This window comes from Rhinopithecus bieti, unplaced genomic scaffold (assembly GCF_001698545.2).
Source record: "Rhinopithecus bieti isolate Rb0 unplaced genomic scaffold, ASM169854v2 scaffold_15368, whole genome shotgun sequence".
Lineage (NCBI taxonomy): Eukaryota > Metazoa > Chordata > Mammalia > Primates > Cercopithecidae > Rhinopithecus > Rhinopithecus bieti.
The window spans coordinates 255,920-272,689 of record NW_016808463.1 but is presented as its reverse complement, the minus strand read 5'-3'; the positions used below and the strand labels follow the sequence as shown (position 1 = coordinate 272,689).

The window sequence follows — 16,770 nt, the reverse complement described above, 5'->3', positions numbered from 1 at the left end:
AAGTCAATGCCCCTTTCTATGATCCCTTCACTTTGGTGTTATTTTTGTCAAACTACCAGTTATACAGTATTTTCCCCAATAATAAAGGGGTCTAGCTCAGAGTTTGAGTTCCAGCCTTTCTCACTTTCTCCTCCACACCAACACACTGCAACACACATTGAGAAACCACACAGTCCAAAGATGGGGCTTTGCTTTTATTCATGATGACCTTGCCTTTAGCTATTACTCAATGCAAATTCAAGACCTCATTATTTGATTAAAGTTGAAACTTTCAAACATTATTCAAACCTGCATATGACCACCAACAAAAGATTTGAAGATGTGACAGCCTTGTTTGATTCAAGGAATTACAGTAATTCCAGTTACCATGTGAGTTAATGAATGCTTTTGACATCCATGGTCATGAGTGACTTTAATAACCAAGTTTTATTTTTAATGAGTGGGGTTTTGTTGTTGTTTTGGTTTTGTGTTCTCTTTCCTCTTCTTTTTCAAACTGAAGATGATTCATGTTTTCTACCTAATCTTTCAGTGAGTTGGGTGAATGTTGTCAAGATGCTTGAAATGACAACTAAATGTTAATAGTCACCAGAAATGCTAGGGATGTTGATCAGACTTTTGTGGGCTGTTTATTGCCTCCTTTGTCAAATAAGAAGTCATAGAAATGAGAAATTTTGAATTGTGTTTTTTGCACATCTGTCCTTTTAACCTCCATATTATCTTCACTATGATTCACTCAACACAGGAGAGCTCTGAAGGGCTCTTGGATAGTTCTGTTTTGCAGCATCTATCCTCTTCTGCTAACTTGTTCATAAAAGGTAAATCTTATTTCTTTTGGGGCACAGGTGAGGGTAAAATGTGTATTTGTCAACTACCTGTACACCTCATACGTGCATGCTCCTAGTCCAAGCAGATGAAGTTTACTTTTTGATGATAGCACTTTATTGTTTAATATAGAAGGGAGTTGCACCCTGGATTTAGAAATAATCTTTAGATTTGTTTTCTTTTTTCCATAATCGTTTCATGTTTTTAATTCATCTGCAGGTTCAACCTAATTTCCTTTCAATGAAAGAGTGGATTTCCATGGTACTTGATACACTCTTGGTCATTGTGGATAGCCATTACCAACCCAGAGGGCAGCTTCTCTCCTGGTTTTATTATGTAAGTGCAAGAAATAAAACACGATCAGAAAACTCAAGGGTTGACTCTTAGGACATCAGTTGTTCACATGAAATCCATTATATAAAAGGCCAGGCACGGTAGCTCATGCCTGTAATCCCAGCACTTTGGAAGTCCGAGGTGGGCGGATCACCTGAGGTTGGGAGTTCGAGACCAGCCTGACTAACATGGAGAAATCCCGTCTCTACTAAAAATACAAAATTAGCTGGGCGTGGTGGCGCATGCCTGTAATTCCAGCTACTTGGGAGGCTGAGGCAAGAGAATCACTTGAACCCGGGAGACAGAGGTTGTGGTGAGCCAAGATTGCACCATTGCACTGCAGCCTAGGCAACAAGAGAAAAACTCCATCTCAAAAAAAAAAAGAAATCCATTATATAGTGTAATGATTCTCATCCCTGGCTATTTGTTAGAATCACCTGGGGAACTTTAAATACACACACACACAAGAAATATTATATATATAAAATATGGAAATATTATATATAAATTATAAGAAATGTCTAAATATTATTTATGTATGTACATATGCATATATAACATATGTGAAATATATATATACACACATATAAAAAATACTGATGTATAGTCCCCACTGCTGATTTAATTGCTCATGGATAAACTCTGGGCATCAGCATTTTGAGAGCTCTCTCAGTTATTCTAATGTGTAGTCAGGGTTGAGAGCTACAGTTGTAGTAGAGTAAACGGTGTCTGAAATGTGGGGACTCCAAGTTTCTAGCCATGGTTTTTTTTTTTCATTTCAGGTTGTGTGACCTTGGGCAATTCACTCAACCTCTTTAAGTCTTTTCGTCCTTATTTAGAAAATGAAGGAATTGAACAATATCATCTGCAGTAATTGTAGCCCTTGCTCCCCCCTTCTTGTTTTTGTGACTGTTGACACTTACTTCATCATTTCTTATTTTCTTATCTGCAAAATGAAAGTAAAATTAATGCTTTGCCAACTGTCTAAAAGACTGTGAAGATCAAATAATATATTTTATGTAAAATGTTTTGCAAACTGTAAATACTCTGTAAATACAAAGTAATGTTGTTGATCATTAAGAAAAAAAAAAAGCCACCTGTTACCCATCCTCTGTCTTCATGCTTGCATTCTAAGATTTGAAGCAAAATGAGAAAACACTTTTTTGTTTAGGTTTCCTTTTCCTTTTATTGGTGGTAGTACATGCTTTATTTCTGTATCTGTGTAGAACTATTTTGGTCCTACCCTATTACTATCCATTGCCTAGGGAATTATAATGATCATGGGACAATCAGCTGAGTGGCAGAGGATTATAGTTGATTTTAATAAAAATACAATACAAATTCTGAACTGTTGCTAAGATCATGAATTTAGCCTAAAACCTCAATGCCGAAGGTCTTCTCTGTATATTGTGTGTGCCTCTGTCCTCCTGCCCTTGGGAAGATCAGGTATGTATTCATCAGGCGCTTTGGGTTTAGAGCTAGATTTTTAACGATAGTCAAGGTTAAAAAAAAAAAAATGACTTATGAGATGATGTAGAATTAAATTAGAAGGTAAGTTTTGCTCAAAAAGTTAATTGCTGTATGATGATTTACTTTTCATCAGAAGTGTTGTTATTTCTTTAATGATGAATGAAAACTTTAGATGCTTATGTGGAGATCTTTGTAATAACTATCTAGTTCAGATATTCACCAGAGCAGGGCACTGTATGAAATTTCTCATATGCTGCTTAGTTCTTGCAAACCAATAAAAATAATCTCTTTACTGGTCAGCTCTGATTGCCTCTTACCTTTGTGAGATTTTGTATTACCATACTTTTCAAAGCCGTGTTTTAAAAGTCACTTTATTTCCTGTGTGCTACCATCTGGGTCGTTTTGAGTAACATTATCATTAAAATAGTGCTATATTAATTTAAAGTGTAACTTAGTATGTTTGATTTTTATCCTTAAAGTACCAAAGCTTAGAGAGCAAATGGGCCTAGAATTAAAAACACATTTTAATGTGCTTTGACTGCAAGGGACAACACCATCCTTATGGTGTGTCTGAAATTTTAAATTGGATAATAGTGAGGAATGATAAACGGGCTTTCTTTCCCACTTGAGACATATTTATAAATATATATAATGTCTGGTAGAGCTCTCTAACATGGGATTCTTATAGAAGCTGTTCATATTCAGCTGCTCTGTCATTTTATTAGGGCTGTTATTCATTTCTTTTCCCATAATTACATGTAGGAAGGGGCATATAGAGCTCTCCATTTCATTTTGAATAGCTGGTTATTGCTTTGTAACCAAAGGCTTTTAGGATTTCAACTTCCTTTTTAATTAAAAGGAATTAACCCCCTGTAGGAAATAATCCATCTACTGGGAAGTGTTCCCACCAAAAAATTTTGGGAGATGTGCCAATAGATCCCTGTGCTAAATTTATACTTGTTTCTCCATACTAAAGTTAAACTCTTTTCTTCCCTTTTCCTTTCTTTCCTGGAAAACTCCTAGCTTTATGGACATTTATAATGTGACTTGCTGGTTTGTCCAAGCTCAGATAGCTTCAATTTTTTTTTTTTAATATATACCCATGTGGGCTTCTAGGAACACTGAAATTGTTTCAAGCCTTATAGTGAGGGAATTATAACCTTTAAAAGGAAAACACTTGTAATTTGGTTTTTCAAATTTAAAAGGATATTATTAATTGATTATTTAGTAGCAAAATGTTTCATTAATAATGAAAACATAATCTATAGACAAAAATGTTTGGATTTTTAAAAAATGTATTATTTTGGGTGTCGGCCGGGGTGTATCTAAGAGAAGCTTGTGTGGTTTTATAGTGCTTTTGTGATAGGTGTGCTTCCTTCACGTTGTAAATAAAAGGCTAACCCTGTTTTCTTTCTTTGGCATGTCCTAGAAGTCCTATTCTGGTGAAAACACAGCTAGTGCCATTGCCCGTTCTGCTGCCGCCACGGCTTTGTCTCTCCTTGTGCCAGTTTTCATTATCTCTTGCAAAGAGAAGGTTGAGGAAATCCTGAGCATGCTGACTGCCAGGTTACCTGGGAAACCAAGTGCTGATGAGTCTCCAGCCGTTCAAATCCACATGGGCCTTGCTTTAGGGATGTTTCTCTCTCGCTTATGTGAAGAGAAACTCAGGTACAGTTTATTAAAATATTCCTGCTTTTCTTCTTTGTGATTTTTTGCAAAGGGTTTTGTACCCATACACACCTATACATAAACATTGTATCTGAGCAACATGTGTTTGCTAAACTTTCTGAGACGGGCAAGTTGATCCTTTCTTCTTTATGAGTAAATTTATCTATCTAAAACACCATCGTGGAGGTGTTCATGTATTTTAAGAGTTGCTAGTATTAAAGCGATTGGTTACTTGAAAATCATTTCATGCTTACGTGAAAGCCCCAGGTACCTATGTGTGGTGGACATGAGAAAAGTCTAATCTCATGGTGCTCCAAGTAAAAAGCTTCTTTTTTTCTGGTTTATATGGGATGAAAATAACTGCCAATCTTTTGTTGATATCACTGTAAAATGAGAGGAGAGGACTGGCATATCTCTAGTGCCTAAGGGGTGTTGGAAATCACTGAATCACCTGAGAACTACATGTACCCGGCTTTAAATATTGCTTTTTTTTCCTGTGCCCTAGCCACATTTTTATAATCCTTAAAGAGTCTTAATCTGTGCATATTATACTGTGTGCTTTGTTCACTTTGATTGCTCATTTTTGGACTGCTAACTTGACCCTTGAATGGAGCTAATGGAATAGACTCAGGTGGAAAATTCCACTAAATCGGAAAGGTTTTTTTAGTGCATAAGTCTACTTTTGTTTTGTTGTTCATACTGCTTATTCTTTATTTTCTAGCACGTCTCAGAATTTTATGTATCTACATTGATTGTAGTGGGATACAACATGAATATTTGCTTATCATGAATATTTTGATGTCAGTGACTTGGAATTATCCCTGTTTTCCTACATTGGAAATATGATAGTAGGGAGAGGCATTCTGTTGTGATATTAGATTCTTTTTAAATTCCTGGTTGGCAGAAATTAGCTGTCCAAAGGCAAGAACTGGTGTTGGTGTGGATAAACTAGATGACACTATGCTATATTTATTTCAGTTTGAGACCATTAAGTTCACAAACATGAGTATGTGAAACTTTTATGTGAATTGCTATTGATTTGGGGGAATACCATATTTCAGATGATCATTTTCAGCTCTTAGAAACATCTGTCAGATGATTGGGATGATTCTGTTAGTCTTTGAGGCCATAAGTGCAATATGGCTAGAATATTCATTTTGTCCTATTCACCATCACTAATAAACATAGATCTTGTTCTGGAGATGAATAAAAAACTGCCCTTTGCATGTGATTTGACTGTTACATATCTTATGTGTGTGACAGAACACAAAGTATTTTTAAAGACTTAAAACTTGAAAGTGATTTTTTTCCCTTTGCTAGTATGCTACAAATGACAGTCTCTTCACCATCTGTGTTCATGCTCTTTCTTTGGTATCTTTTCAAGCAACATGTTTTGCAACTAAAAATGAGCCGTGGCAGTTTAATTCGAGGCAACTCATTTCATCCTATTCTGGCTCTGACTACTTTCTTCACTAACTTAGGAGGAGATGCTGCTGCTTTTAGGCTGACAAGCTTGTATTTGTGGTTAACTTAATCATGCTCCCTGGAGAAACCTATGATGATTCCCCCAAAACTCTTGACCCTGCTTCCTAGGTTGTCTTCCACTCCTGTCTGTCTAACTTGAATTCACACCTGAAGGAAACGCTGGGCAAAGACATCAGGAAGCTCCTTCCTTAGCTGGGCACCCACTGAATAACTACAAATTTTAACTTTGCCCTAGTGTTCCTGTGTTTGATAGCGTTCTCCTTCTACTTAGGGTCTGTGTGTTAGTAATGCCATTACTAATATAACTATTCATGGCTCCCACCTTCCCAATTTGTTGGAATTGAGGAATCTCAAATATTTGCCTTTTGATACTAATAAATTTTTTTACCAGGTAGTAACGATACTAACAGATAATTTCATTTTTGGAGAAAGTTTAAATTTTTTTCTAAAAGCAAGTGTTTTGAGAGCTGTTGATTTTGACTAGTCAGTGACATCAAATGTATCCCAATGTGGTCCTTTAATGGGAACAGAATTAGGACAGTATGTTGTTTTTCAGAGACTAAGAAATCACCGTGTAGAAGAGAATTATGAATCACATCTGTAATTGCAGCACTTTGGGAGGCCGAGGTGGGCAGATCGCATGAGCCCAGGAGTTTGAGACCAGCCAGACATTGTGGCAGATGCCTGTAGTCCCAGCTACTCTGGAAGCTGAGGCATGAGAATTGCTTGAGCCCAGGAGGCTGAGGTTTCAGTGAGCTGACATTGTGCCACTGCACTCCAGCCTGGGTGAGAAAGCAAGACTGTCTCAAAAAAAAAAAAAAAAAAAGAGAGAGAGAATTATGAAAATCATTTCGTTTTTTGCTAAGGCTTTTGAAAAATCTCTTGAATATAAGTTCCAATCTAGAATTTATTCAGAAGACTCCTGAATATTGTTCCACAGCTTCTTGCTTCTGTCATAACTGCCAGAAAATACAAGTATGATTTCTTTAGCATTTGTTTAGGATATTTAAGTATATTTTACTCCAAAGGACAACTTTTATAGGATTTATTTAGCTAAAGCTATTAAGTCTGTGTGTGCGATGCGAGGGGTGTGCGTGTGGGCGTTTGTTTCATTGCAAAAAATCCTTCACCTTGAGCAAAACTGCTGTAGTCTTGGTTTGGGAAAATGTTTTAAAAAGTGCTCTCTGGTTGTCATTCCTGGAGTTACATTCCACTTAGCATGATCTGAAGTAGCAATATGAGAGTTAAGATGTATGAATCTCTCGCTACTACAATGTCAGTGATGAAGCCCACAAATTGGCCTGAAGGGACAGCCATAGAACCTTTTAAGTTTTATTTTACTATGCAAGTCATACTTCACACCCAGGCATTTATAAAATCATCAATTGCTGTATAAATGCAAACACATATAGGTCTAGGATTTTTCTCCCCTTAAAAAAAAATGTAAGTAAAGGAATAGAATTTACAACCTCCACAATTGAGACATGAAATCAGAAGTGACAGTCTTTGCAAGAAAGAGGTTTGGAATGATTATTGATAATGTCAGCTTAATAGGTTAAGTATTCTGAAGAAAATCACTTAAGCATTCTTAGAAATATTAATTTGGAATTCTGAATTTATTTTTTATTTTCAATGACTTAAAATTTGAACAGGCTGAGAAAATCGAAAATAGGAGATTTTGTGTTTTTTGGTTTGCAAGTGATTATACTGCTCAGAAACCCAATTGTTGAATAATTTGTCAAACTTAGTTTCTGTAACTACAAAATAAGCATATGCAACTCATCAATATTGTTACTTTTTAAAAGAGAAATGCTGGTATTTCCAGTAAAATATTGAGAGAATAATGTTGTATTAAGCATTTTGGACAGTTGACTAATTTTAAATAATTCATTGTTTCCCCTTGATCTTTATCCAGTGATATATCTGGCCAAGAGATGAACCTTCTTCTGATGAAGTCTTTGGATGCCCTGGAAAATTGCTGCTTTGACACTAGTCTTGAATACAAGTATGTTGTTCCTATTTCCACTCTCACAGGTACTTAGACATTGCTTCCTACACTGCCATAAGTCTTGCATGCTATGGAGAAATATTTTTTATTTTTATTTTTTATTTACGTAGGTTACTGGGGAACAGGTGGTGTTTGGTTACATGAGTAAGTTCTTTAATGGTGATTTGTGAGATTTTCATGCACCCATCACCTGAGCAGTATACACTACACACAATTTGTAGTCTTTTATCACTCACCCTCTTCCCACCCTTTCCCCCTGAATCCCCAAAGTCCATTGTGTGATTCTTAAGCCTCTGTATCCTCATAACTTAGCTCCCACTTATGAGTGAGAACATATGACATTTGGTTTTTCCATTCCTGAGTTACTTCACTTAGAATAATAGTCTCCAGTCTCATCCAGATTGCTGTGAATGTCATTAGTTCATTCCTTTTTATAGCTGAGTAGTATTCCATTGTGTGTGTGTGTGTGTGTGTGTGTGTGTGTGTGTGTGTGTGTATCTCACAGTTTCTTTATCCACTCATTGATTGATGGGCATTTGAGTTGGTTCCACATTTTTGCAATTGTGAATTGTGCTGCTGTAAACATGCATGTGAAAGTACTTTTTTGTGTAATGACTTCTTTTCCTGTGGGTACATACCCAGTAGTGGGATTGCTGGATCAAATGGTAGTTCTACTTTTAGTTCTTTAAGGAATCTCCACACTGTTTTCCGTAGTGGTTGTACTAGTTTACACTCCCACCAGCAGCGTAGAAGTGTTCTGTGTTCACCGTGTCCACACCAACATCTATTATTTTTTTATTATGGCCATTCTTGCAGGAGTGAGGTGGTATCGCATTGTGGTTTTGATTTGCATTTCCCTGATCATTAGTGATGTTGAGTGTTTTACCATATGTTTGCTGGCCATTTGTATATCTTCTTCTGAGAATTGTCTATTCATGTCCTTAGCCCACATTTTGATGGACTTGTTTGGTTTTGTCTTGCTAATTTGTCTGAGTTTGTTGTAGATTCTGGATATTAGTCCTTTGTCAGTTGTATAGATTGTGAAGATTTTCTCCCATTCTGTGGGTCATCTCTTTACGCTGCTGATTTTTCCTTTTGCCGTGCAAAAGCTCTTTAGTTTAATTAAGTCTGAGCTATTTATCTTTGTTTTTAGTTGCATTTGCTTTTCGGTTCTTCATTATGAAATCCTTGCCTAAGTCAATGTCTAAAAGGGTTTTCCTGTGTTATTTTAGAATTTTATAGTTTTAGGTCTTAGATTTAAGTCCTGGATCCATCTTGAGTTGATTTTTGGGTAAGGTGAGAGCTGAGGATCCTTCTGTACAGTTTTATTTTCTTACATGTAGTTTGCCAATTAAGCTTACATGGAGCTTACCAATTACCCCAGCACCGTTTGTTGAGTAGGTGTCCTTTCCCCACTTCATGTTCTTTTTTTTTTGATTTGTTGAAGATCAGTTGGCTGTATTTGGGTTTTTTTCTGGGTTATCTATTCTGTTCCATTGGTCTATGTGCCTATTTTTATACCAGTACCATGCTGTTTTGGTGAATGTGACCTTATAGTATAGTTTGAAATCAGGTAATGTGATGCCTCCAGATTTGTTCTTTTTCTTAGTCTTGCTTTGGCTACATGGACTCCTCCAGAAAACTCCCAGAATTGATAACAGAATTCAGCAAAGTTTCCGCACACAAAATTAATGTACACAAATCAGTAGCTCTTCTATATACCAACAGTGACCAAACTGAGAATCAAATCAAGAACCCCACCCTTTTTATAATAGCTACAAAAAAAATAATAAGATACTTAGAAATATACTTAGGAATATATCTAATCTACAAGGAAAACTATAAAACACTGCTGAAAGAAATCATAGATGACACAAATGGAAACACATCCCATGCTCATAGATGGGTAGAATCAATATTGTGGTAATTACCTTACTGCCAAAAGCAATCTACACATTCAGTGCAGTTCTCATCAAAATACTACGTTCATTCTTCACAGAACTAGAAAAAACAATCCTAAAATTCATATGGAGAAATATTTGTAGGATGTAATTTTGAATTCCTTTGCAGAGAGTTTTCAGTAATAAATAATAAAAAAAACTTATAATTAAAGCTTCCTTGTTCTGAAAACCATATTTCAGCAATAGACAAATTGCTTAAATTCAGAGTAACAACTATCGTTTTGCAGCTTACACCTTATATTACTAAGACCTTAGTTTTGACTTATGTTTATCATACGAGGCACATGTATGGGGACATGGATACATGACTTAATCTTTTTTTTTAAGTATTTATTTTTATTATTTATTTATTTATTTATTTAGACATCATCTCTTGTTGCCTAGGCTGGAGTGCAATGGTGGAATTTCGGCTCACTGCAACTTCCGCCTCCCGAGTTCAAGTGATTCTCCTGCCTCAGCCTCCCAAATTGCTGCATTACAGGCATACGTCACCGTGCCCAGCTAATTTTGTATTTTTAGTAGAGGTGGGGTTTCACCAGTTGGTCAGGCTGGTCTCAAACTCCTGACCTCATGTGATCCACCTGCCACTGCCTCCCATAGTGTTGGGATTACAGGCGTGAGCCACCCTGCCCAGCCGACTTAATCTTTTTAAAGATCTGTTGAGGCCATTTGAATTTGATTGGGCTAAGAGGGCCTTTGACTGATGATTTATGTTTCCCTGTGAAATAACGTGGCTAAGAAGTAGAAATGGAAGCAAACACATTATATCAGGGATTACCAACCTGCTTAGCATTAAGAACCTTTCCCTTCCCCATGCTAACCCCATAGTTTTTAAGGATTTTTGTCTATTAAACTAAATACTTTAAAATTTATTTTCTCATTTCAGTAATGAAAGATAAAAATGAAAAGGAATAATCAAAAAAGAATACTCAAAAAAGTGTTAAACACACTCATTTAATGAGATATTTAATGTTTCAGTTAGTCTATGTGACTTGTGTGGGTGAATATATGGTTTTGTTAGGCTTTTGGAAATAATGACATTCTTGAGGGAGCTACATCATAGGTTTTTGGACTTCCACGTGTTTTGGAACCTCAGGCATGAATCCTCTGGGGTTCATTGTTACTAGGAACTAACAGATTATAAGCATTAACTTCCAGTTTATTGACTCATTTACCTTTTGATATTATGGGCACTGCTCAAATATGCATTAAATCAGTGTTTTTATTTCTGGCCTTTAGGAACATAAGTGTAAAGCTACATACATACTTTCTATACTGTTAGTTTCAGACTGACAAAAGGGTAAATGATATGGTAGTGGTAGCTGCATGTGTAAAGGATTTCATCAGGAATAAATAAAGTAAAATGTCCATTTAGTAGGTGGTAGTTATGGAATCTTCTTTCAGATACAGGCTAAGATTGGAGAGGAACTAGTGCCACTCACCTAGTTTATCAAGAAACACTTTTGGGGTCAAGTGACTTCTTAAGAGTGTGGTTTGAATATGAGTAAAGAAAGAGTTTGATGGCATGGTTGAAGTCTCTTGAATGTAGAAAATGATTAATGAGAAAAATAGAGAAATTTAGCTGTTATTTGAATTCAGTGAAGAGTTGAGATTTTGAACCTAATCCATGCATTTGTATTGTTGCCTTTTACAACCAAGGAATAAGATATTTTTATGTCTCTTTCCATCCCTACTGCCTCCTCATACCACCCAAAGATGTTCATTATAGCTGTAGCTTAAGATGTTATAAAGTTTGGAAAAAAATTGAGATTAAGATGCCACAGGCTTCAGCCAGTGGCACAGTCAGGAATGTCTTTCAGGCATTGTCTCCATCAGTTTTCAGGAAGGTTGTTTTAATGTGAGGAGTACCATGGGGATGAATTACCCACCATGCAGATGCTGAGGTGCTTAAAAACTTCATGTGTCTAAGCATATTTAACTTTAAAATTTATTTTTATTACTAATAAGATTCTTATTCCTTCATCCTTACTTTCTTTCTTGATTCTTACCTTCTTAATGAACAACTGTATTGGTAGGCCTGGACTTCCTGTCCATTTAATGGAAACTTGCCTATTAGAGCCCAATTAAAAGCTCAGGCGCTTCGAGAAGCCCTTCCTCCATCCTCTTCAAACTGTTAGTCCTACAGTTAATGAAGTTTAGTGCTTCATCATTACTAATGCTCTCTAGGTGTCAGTCCTTATGCATTTTTGGTTTTGTTTTGTTTTGTTTTGTTTTTTGTTTTTTTGAGACAGGATCTCACTCTGTTGCTCAAGCTGGAGTGCAGTGACACAATCATGGCTTACTGCGAGTTCAACCTCCTGGGCTCAAGCAGTCCTCCTGCCTCAGCCTCAAGTAGCTGGTACTACAGGCATATGCAACCATGCCTGACTAAATTTTTTATTTTTTGTAGGAACAGGGTCTTGCTGTGTTGCCCAGGCTGGTATTGAACTCCTGGCCTCAAGTAATCCTCCCAACCTTGGCCTCTCAAAGTAATGGGATTACAGATGTGAGCCACTGCACCCAGCATAGTTCTCTTTTTGGCTTCACATTCAACTGATACTTACTGAGCAGCTGTATACCGAGCTAGGCATTTTCACATCTGTTTCTCATGGACTTACATCCATGTCACAACCTAAACATGATACTGAAGTAGGAATCATCATCACTTTGGTTTACAGATAAAGAATGTGAGTCTCATATAGGAGGCTTGTTCAAGGTCATATACTTAGCAAGTGGCAGAGCCAAGAGAGGAACCTGGGACATCTGACTTCAAAGCCATTTTTCTTACATAACACGGTATGGGTAACACAGTTCAATAGAAAGAAAGCAATTTGATGCTTGACAGTATGCTGTGTATTTATTTTTTTCTGATGTGCAAATGTCACCCACATTTTTTTTTTTATTTTTTAATTCTTTCTTCTGCTTTTCTAACTAGACCCAGACTTGAAAGCCTGGCTCATGGTGTAAAGTATTCCCTTATCTAATGAGATTGCAGGAGTCTAGGGCAAGCCTCCCTCAAGTTAAACAGTGGAAGTCTTACTAGAAGGTAGTTAATAGATGTGGGAGCGTGCTCCCTCAAATGATAGAATTCACCCAGAGCAAATTCACCAAGCTTCCCTGATTTAATGGACGTGTCCCTACTGGAAGAACCGCACACCTGGGCTGGCTGGTATTGGTGAGCCTATCACTAACATTTTACTGCCATCTAGTGGTAGCTGATTGTGCCATTGTGATCCTCACAGCCCTAACTGTAGTCATGCAGTCATCAACGACCCAAGCTTTGGTTAATTACTACTGAGCTTTTACAAATACGATAACATTTGTATAGTGCTTTGCCCTTTACAAAGCACTATACAAATGTTAACTGTTATTAGAACTATTTATTAGATGGCCTAGTACTTAATCTGCAGAATTGCCTATGGTAAACTAGGGAATTGAAGATTCATCTCTGATTAATGTTAGAAAAAAATATAATTATATCTGAGTTGATACAGCAACACAAACATCGGAATTGCTTAGCTTTTAAGTTTCAGGATTTCTTTTGCTGGTGATATTTTAATATATTCTGATAATAGATTCAACTACGTAATGACTTAATAGTGTATGGAATTTAAAAACTCAAATTCTCTTTATCGTTTGTTAGCACTCTTACAGAACATTTATGTTAGCAATTCCTAAGTTCAGTTTTATACCCAGTATTATAATTTGTTTTTATTTCCTCTGTCGAAGACACCAACACCTAATTCCTTTTTGCTTTCAGTGGACAGAAAGATATAAAAGCCAACTCTGCCCAAGCTATTCTTGGTTCAAAGCTGGCAGACATATCAAAGAGAAGCTAGAATGAGGTAAATATGTGGAAATGCTGAACTAAGCACCTGGGGGAACATTTTAAGATTTAGGACAAAAATAAACACATTAAAATATAGAAGATTTAGACATCAGAGGGAAATAAGGAATAAAGTTTTAGGATGACGTTCTTGGTGCATACTGGAAAATTGAGTGAAATGTGAGGGGACCTATTTAGAGGGGCAATAGGTGTATATGCCATAACAGTGACATTGGCACATGTATATACATACACTGTTATATATTCATCTGTTACACCAGTCAGTTAACTGCCATTGTAGCAATGAATAGAATCACTAGTGAATTATAACCTTGCTTAGGTTATAGTAATAATTGCTATGATAAATTTTAGGTAAATGTGGACTAGAAACAGAAACGTCTTTTTCAAAGCCTTAATGTCTCTATCCCCTGAGGTGATAAAAGAGGGGCTTCAATCTAGGGGATAAAGATTTTTGTGTGCCCAGGATAGCCTGAAAAGCAAGACTTACATACTTCCTTGTTTATTCAGAAAGATAAACCCTATTGGCGTGAGCTTTGAGAGGAATTTGTTTTCCAGATGAGCCTAGTATTCCTCTTTCTGCAGTTAGCCTGGCAAGAAACAGAAACTGAATTTTCTTGGTTGAATCTTGCATGATATGTTTGGTGAATTCTACTACTCATAAAATTTGCCTCCTACTAAACATAAGAATCAAGTCTTGCTTTTTTCTTCTGTAGATCTTCTCTCTACTCTAGACTCTTAAAATTCTTCATTTGGTTAGTTCTTCAGCTTTCAATAAATACTGGTTGAGTGCTTGTATATGCCAAGCAGTATACTAGGTGCAGCAGATACTGTGGTAGAGAAAAAACAGAAAAGGTGTACCCACCCTTATGGAGCTTTGAGGCCAGGGAAGAGATAATAATCAAACAATCCCCCAAATAATTTTCATCAGAGTTTATAATTAAAATTATATGAAGTAAATTAGCACAGGGTGCTGTGGGAGAGTATTAAAGAGGCTCTCTGCTGGGCGAGGAATGATGTCTCTGAGGAAGTAACATTTGAAATCTTAAGCATAGGTAGCAGTTAAATAGTCAAAGAGGGAACAACGTCAAATTTGTCAAAGTATTAATCAAATTTTGTCTAATTATATCTTTGGTCTAATTCTGTCAAATGGTTGTATGCATCAATATAGATTCTATACTTCCCTGGAGATTCTAAATAATAGCAAAGGCTTTACATTCATATTAGTCAAGAGTAGCCTTTCCTCTTCCATAAATGTGATTAGTCTCAAAAGCATGCTGTATTGAGATCTTAGGTGTTGCTTTAACTGGTCAAAAATGCATTATGCTAGTTGAGCTTGTTAAGTTTACGAAGCTGTAACAGTAGTTCTGCCTGACTAATGATAGATTGTTACTGTAGTAGCTTCTTTACGAAGGATTTTTGAATGGCTGATTGTTATGCAACAGAAACTAGAAAAACACACTTGAGATATGGTGCCTTCTCATACGTATTCCATCATGGCACCATGCAGGGCACCGAGAGGGGCCTTGGGTTTGGCAGATGGGACAGAAGGCTAGAAATAAAAAAATCCTCTTGTATTGGCTGCGCTCTGCTGGATGCTCTCTGTGTGACCTTGAGCAAATCCTGTAGCCTGTCTATCCTTCTGGGTGTCTTCTTTTAGGTGTGGGTGCTCCATTTGCAAAGAGGTGTTGGGGGAAATAACTAACATGCTTATAAAATGATGCAAATGTTCTTGACACTGACTAAGGGGATAGATGCCGTTTAAGAGCAAAATGACCTAACGTGGGCATTGAGATACATTATCGGAGAAATGCCCTGGAGTGTCTTCTTCGGCAGCAGATATCATGATGAGAGGCAAGGCAAGCCAGAGTAAGGGTGATTTCTGAAAAATATTACATTTTCTCCATTTAAAAAACAATGACAAAAGCTTTTTTCTTTAAAGTGTTACCACAAGCTGCGTCATCTTACCATACTATCGTGAAGTTTTCTGAGAGAACAATTATTTTCTTTAAATGGATATGTATTCATTCAGGAGAATTGGGACACAAAGCCCTAGGTTTCAATTGAATTGTCACATGGGGTAACTTTTGACAAGCCTGTTATTTGTCCATTTTCTCTTCTGACCCAGTGATATTCTGCAGGATCAGAGGGGAGAGAAGGATTAATGTCATTGTGCACAAATACACAGTTTCTTTAGGAAAGAAATTCCACTTGTTGAAGTTGACTAGGAAACATGAAACACTTAGCAGTACTTCATAATCATGCCTTGCATTTATCTTCTTTGCTATTAGTCAGATGTCCTCAGCTCACATCCTGAATTTTAGTCTTTTCTCTCCTTATGCAGTTGATCACAGTATATTCAACATGCAGGTAGGGGCGATACAGGAAAATCTACAGCATTTCAGTAATTACGGGCACAAATAGAGCTGGTTTATGCCTTTTCCTCTTCTCACCCATAAAGTTTAAGTCAAACTATTTCCTGCTTTTGTTTTATCTAGGGGTGCACAGCACTAGCATGGGCCACAGATACCTGTTCAGATGTCTGGTGTTCGTTTTGAGGGGAGAGGTGGGTGTACTTGTCAGGGATGATGGGGCACACCAGCTACTAGGCAGCAGAATTTGAATCCAGCCATCTCACTGAGGTTTGAGAGCACTGTAAACCCCCATGGTAAGTGAAGAGCAATTATGTGGATTTCTTATGATCCTAACACCTCATCTTTTTTGGCATCCAAGCACGGGCTGTATATTGGGAGTTGGACTTGTTCTGTCCCTCATGAGCCACAGCAGCCAAATGCAGTCCCGCGTTCACGTGGCAGCATCGCTTCGGAAGCTGTCTGCGTACCTAGATGACAGTGGGAGCCAGAGCAGAACATTTCAGGAGGTAGGAGATGGAGGTTACATTTTTTTCCCCTCTGTTCTCTTTTGTTTTCTTCTTGCCACTTATTTTGGACTTATCATACTTTGGTAGCCCTATAAATTAAATTCTTCCTCAAAGAGAAAATCTGAATGGCAAACAAACCAATGTTAGATCATAAGGTTTTCAAATTGTGTGGCAGTTTAAATCAACTTAGACTTAAATGTGGCATATAAGATAAGAGCCTTTAGTGAATATAAAACCTAACTCAGCATCACTAGAAGGCACTTTCTAAGAAGAGCTGCAATTTCTGGAAGAAAGTTAA

General features: G+C 36.9%; 1 protein-coding gene across 1 annotated transcript in view; it reads left to right on the top strand.

The window, feature by feature from the left end:
- Window positions 1–16,770, top strand: part of FOCAD (focadhesin) — a 318,600-nt gene that overhangs the window by 249,408 nt on the left and 52,422 nt on the right. Inside the window, 4 exon segments of the mRNA XM_017886722.1 lie at window positions 1,042–1,158; window positions 4,055–4,293; window positions 7,694–7,783; window positions 16,325–16,472. Of these exon segments, the coding sequence (XP_017742211.1) occupies window positions 1,042–1,158; window positions 4,055–4,293; window positions 7,694–7,783; window positions 16,325–16,472 (594 nt within the window).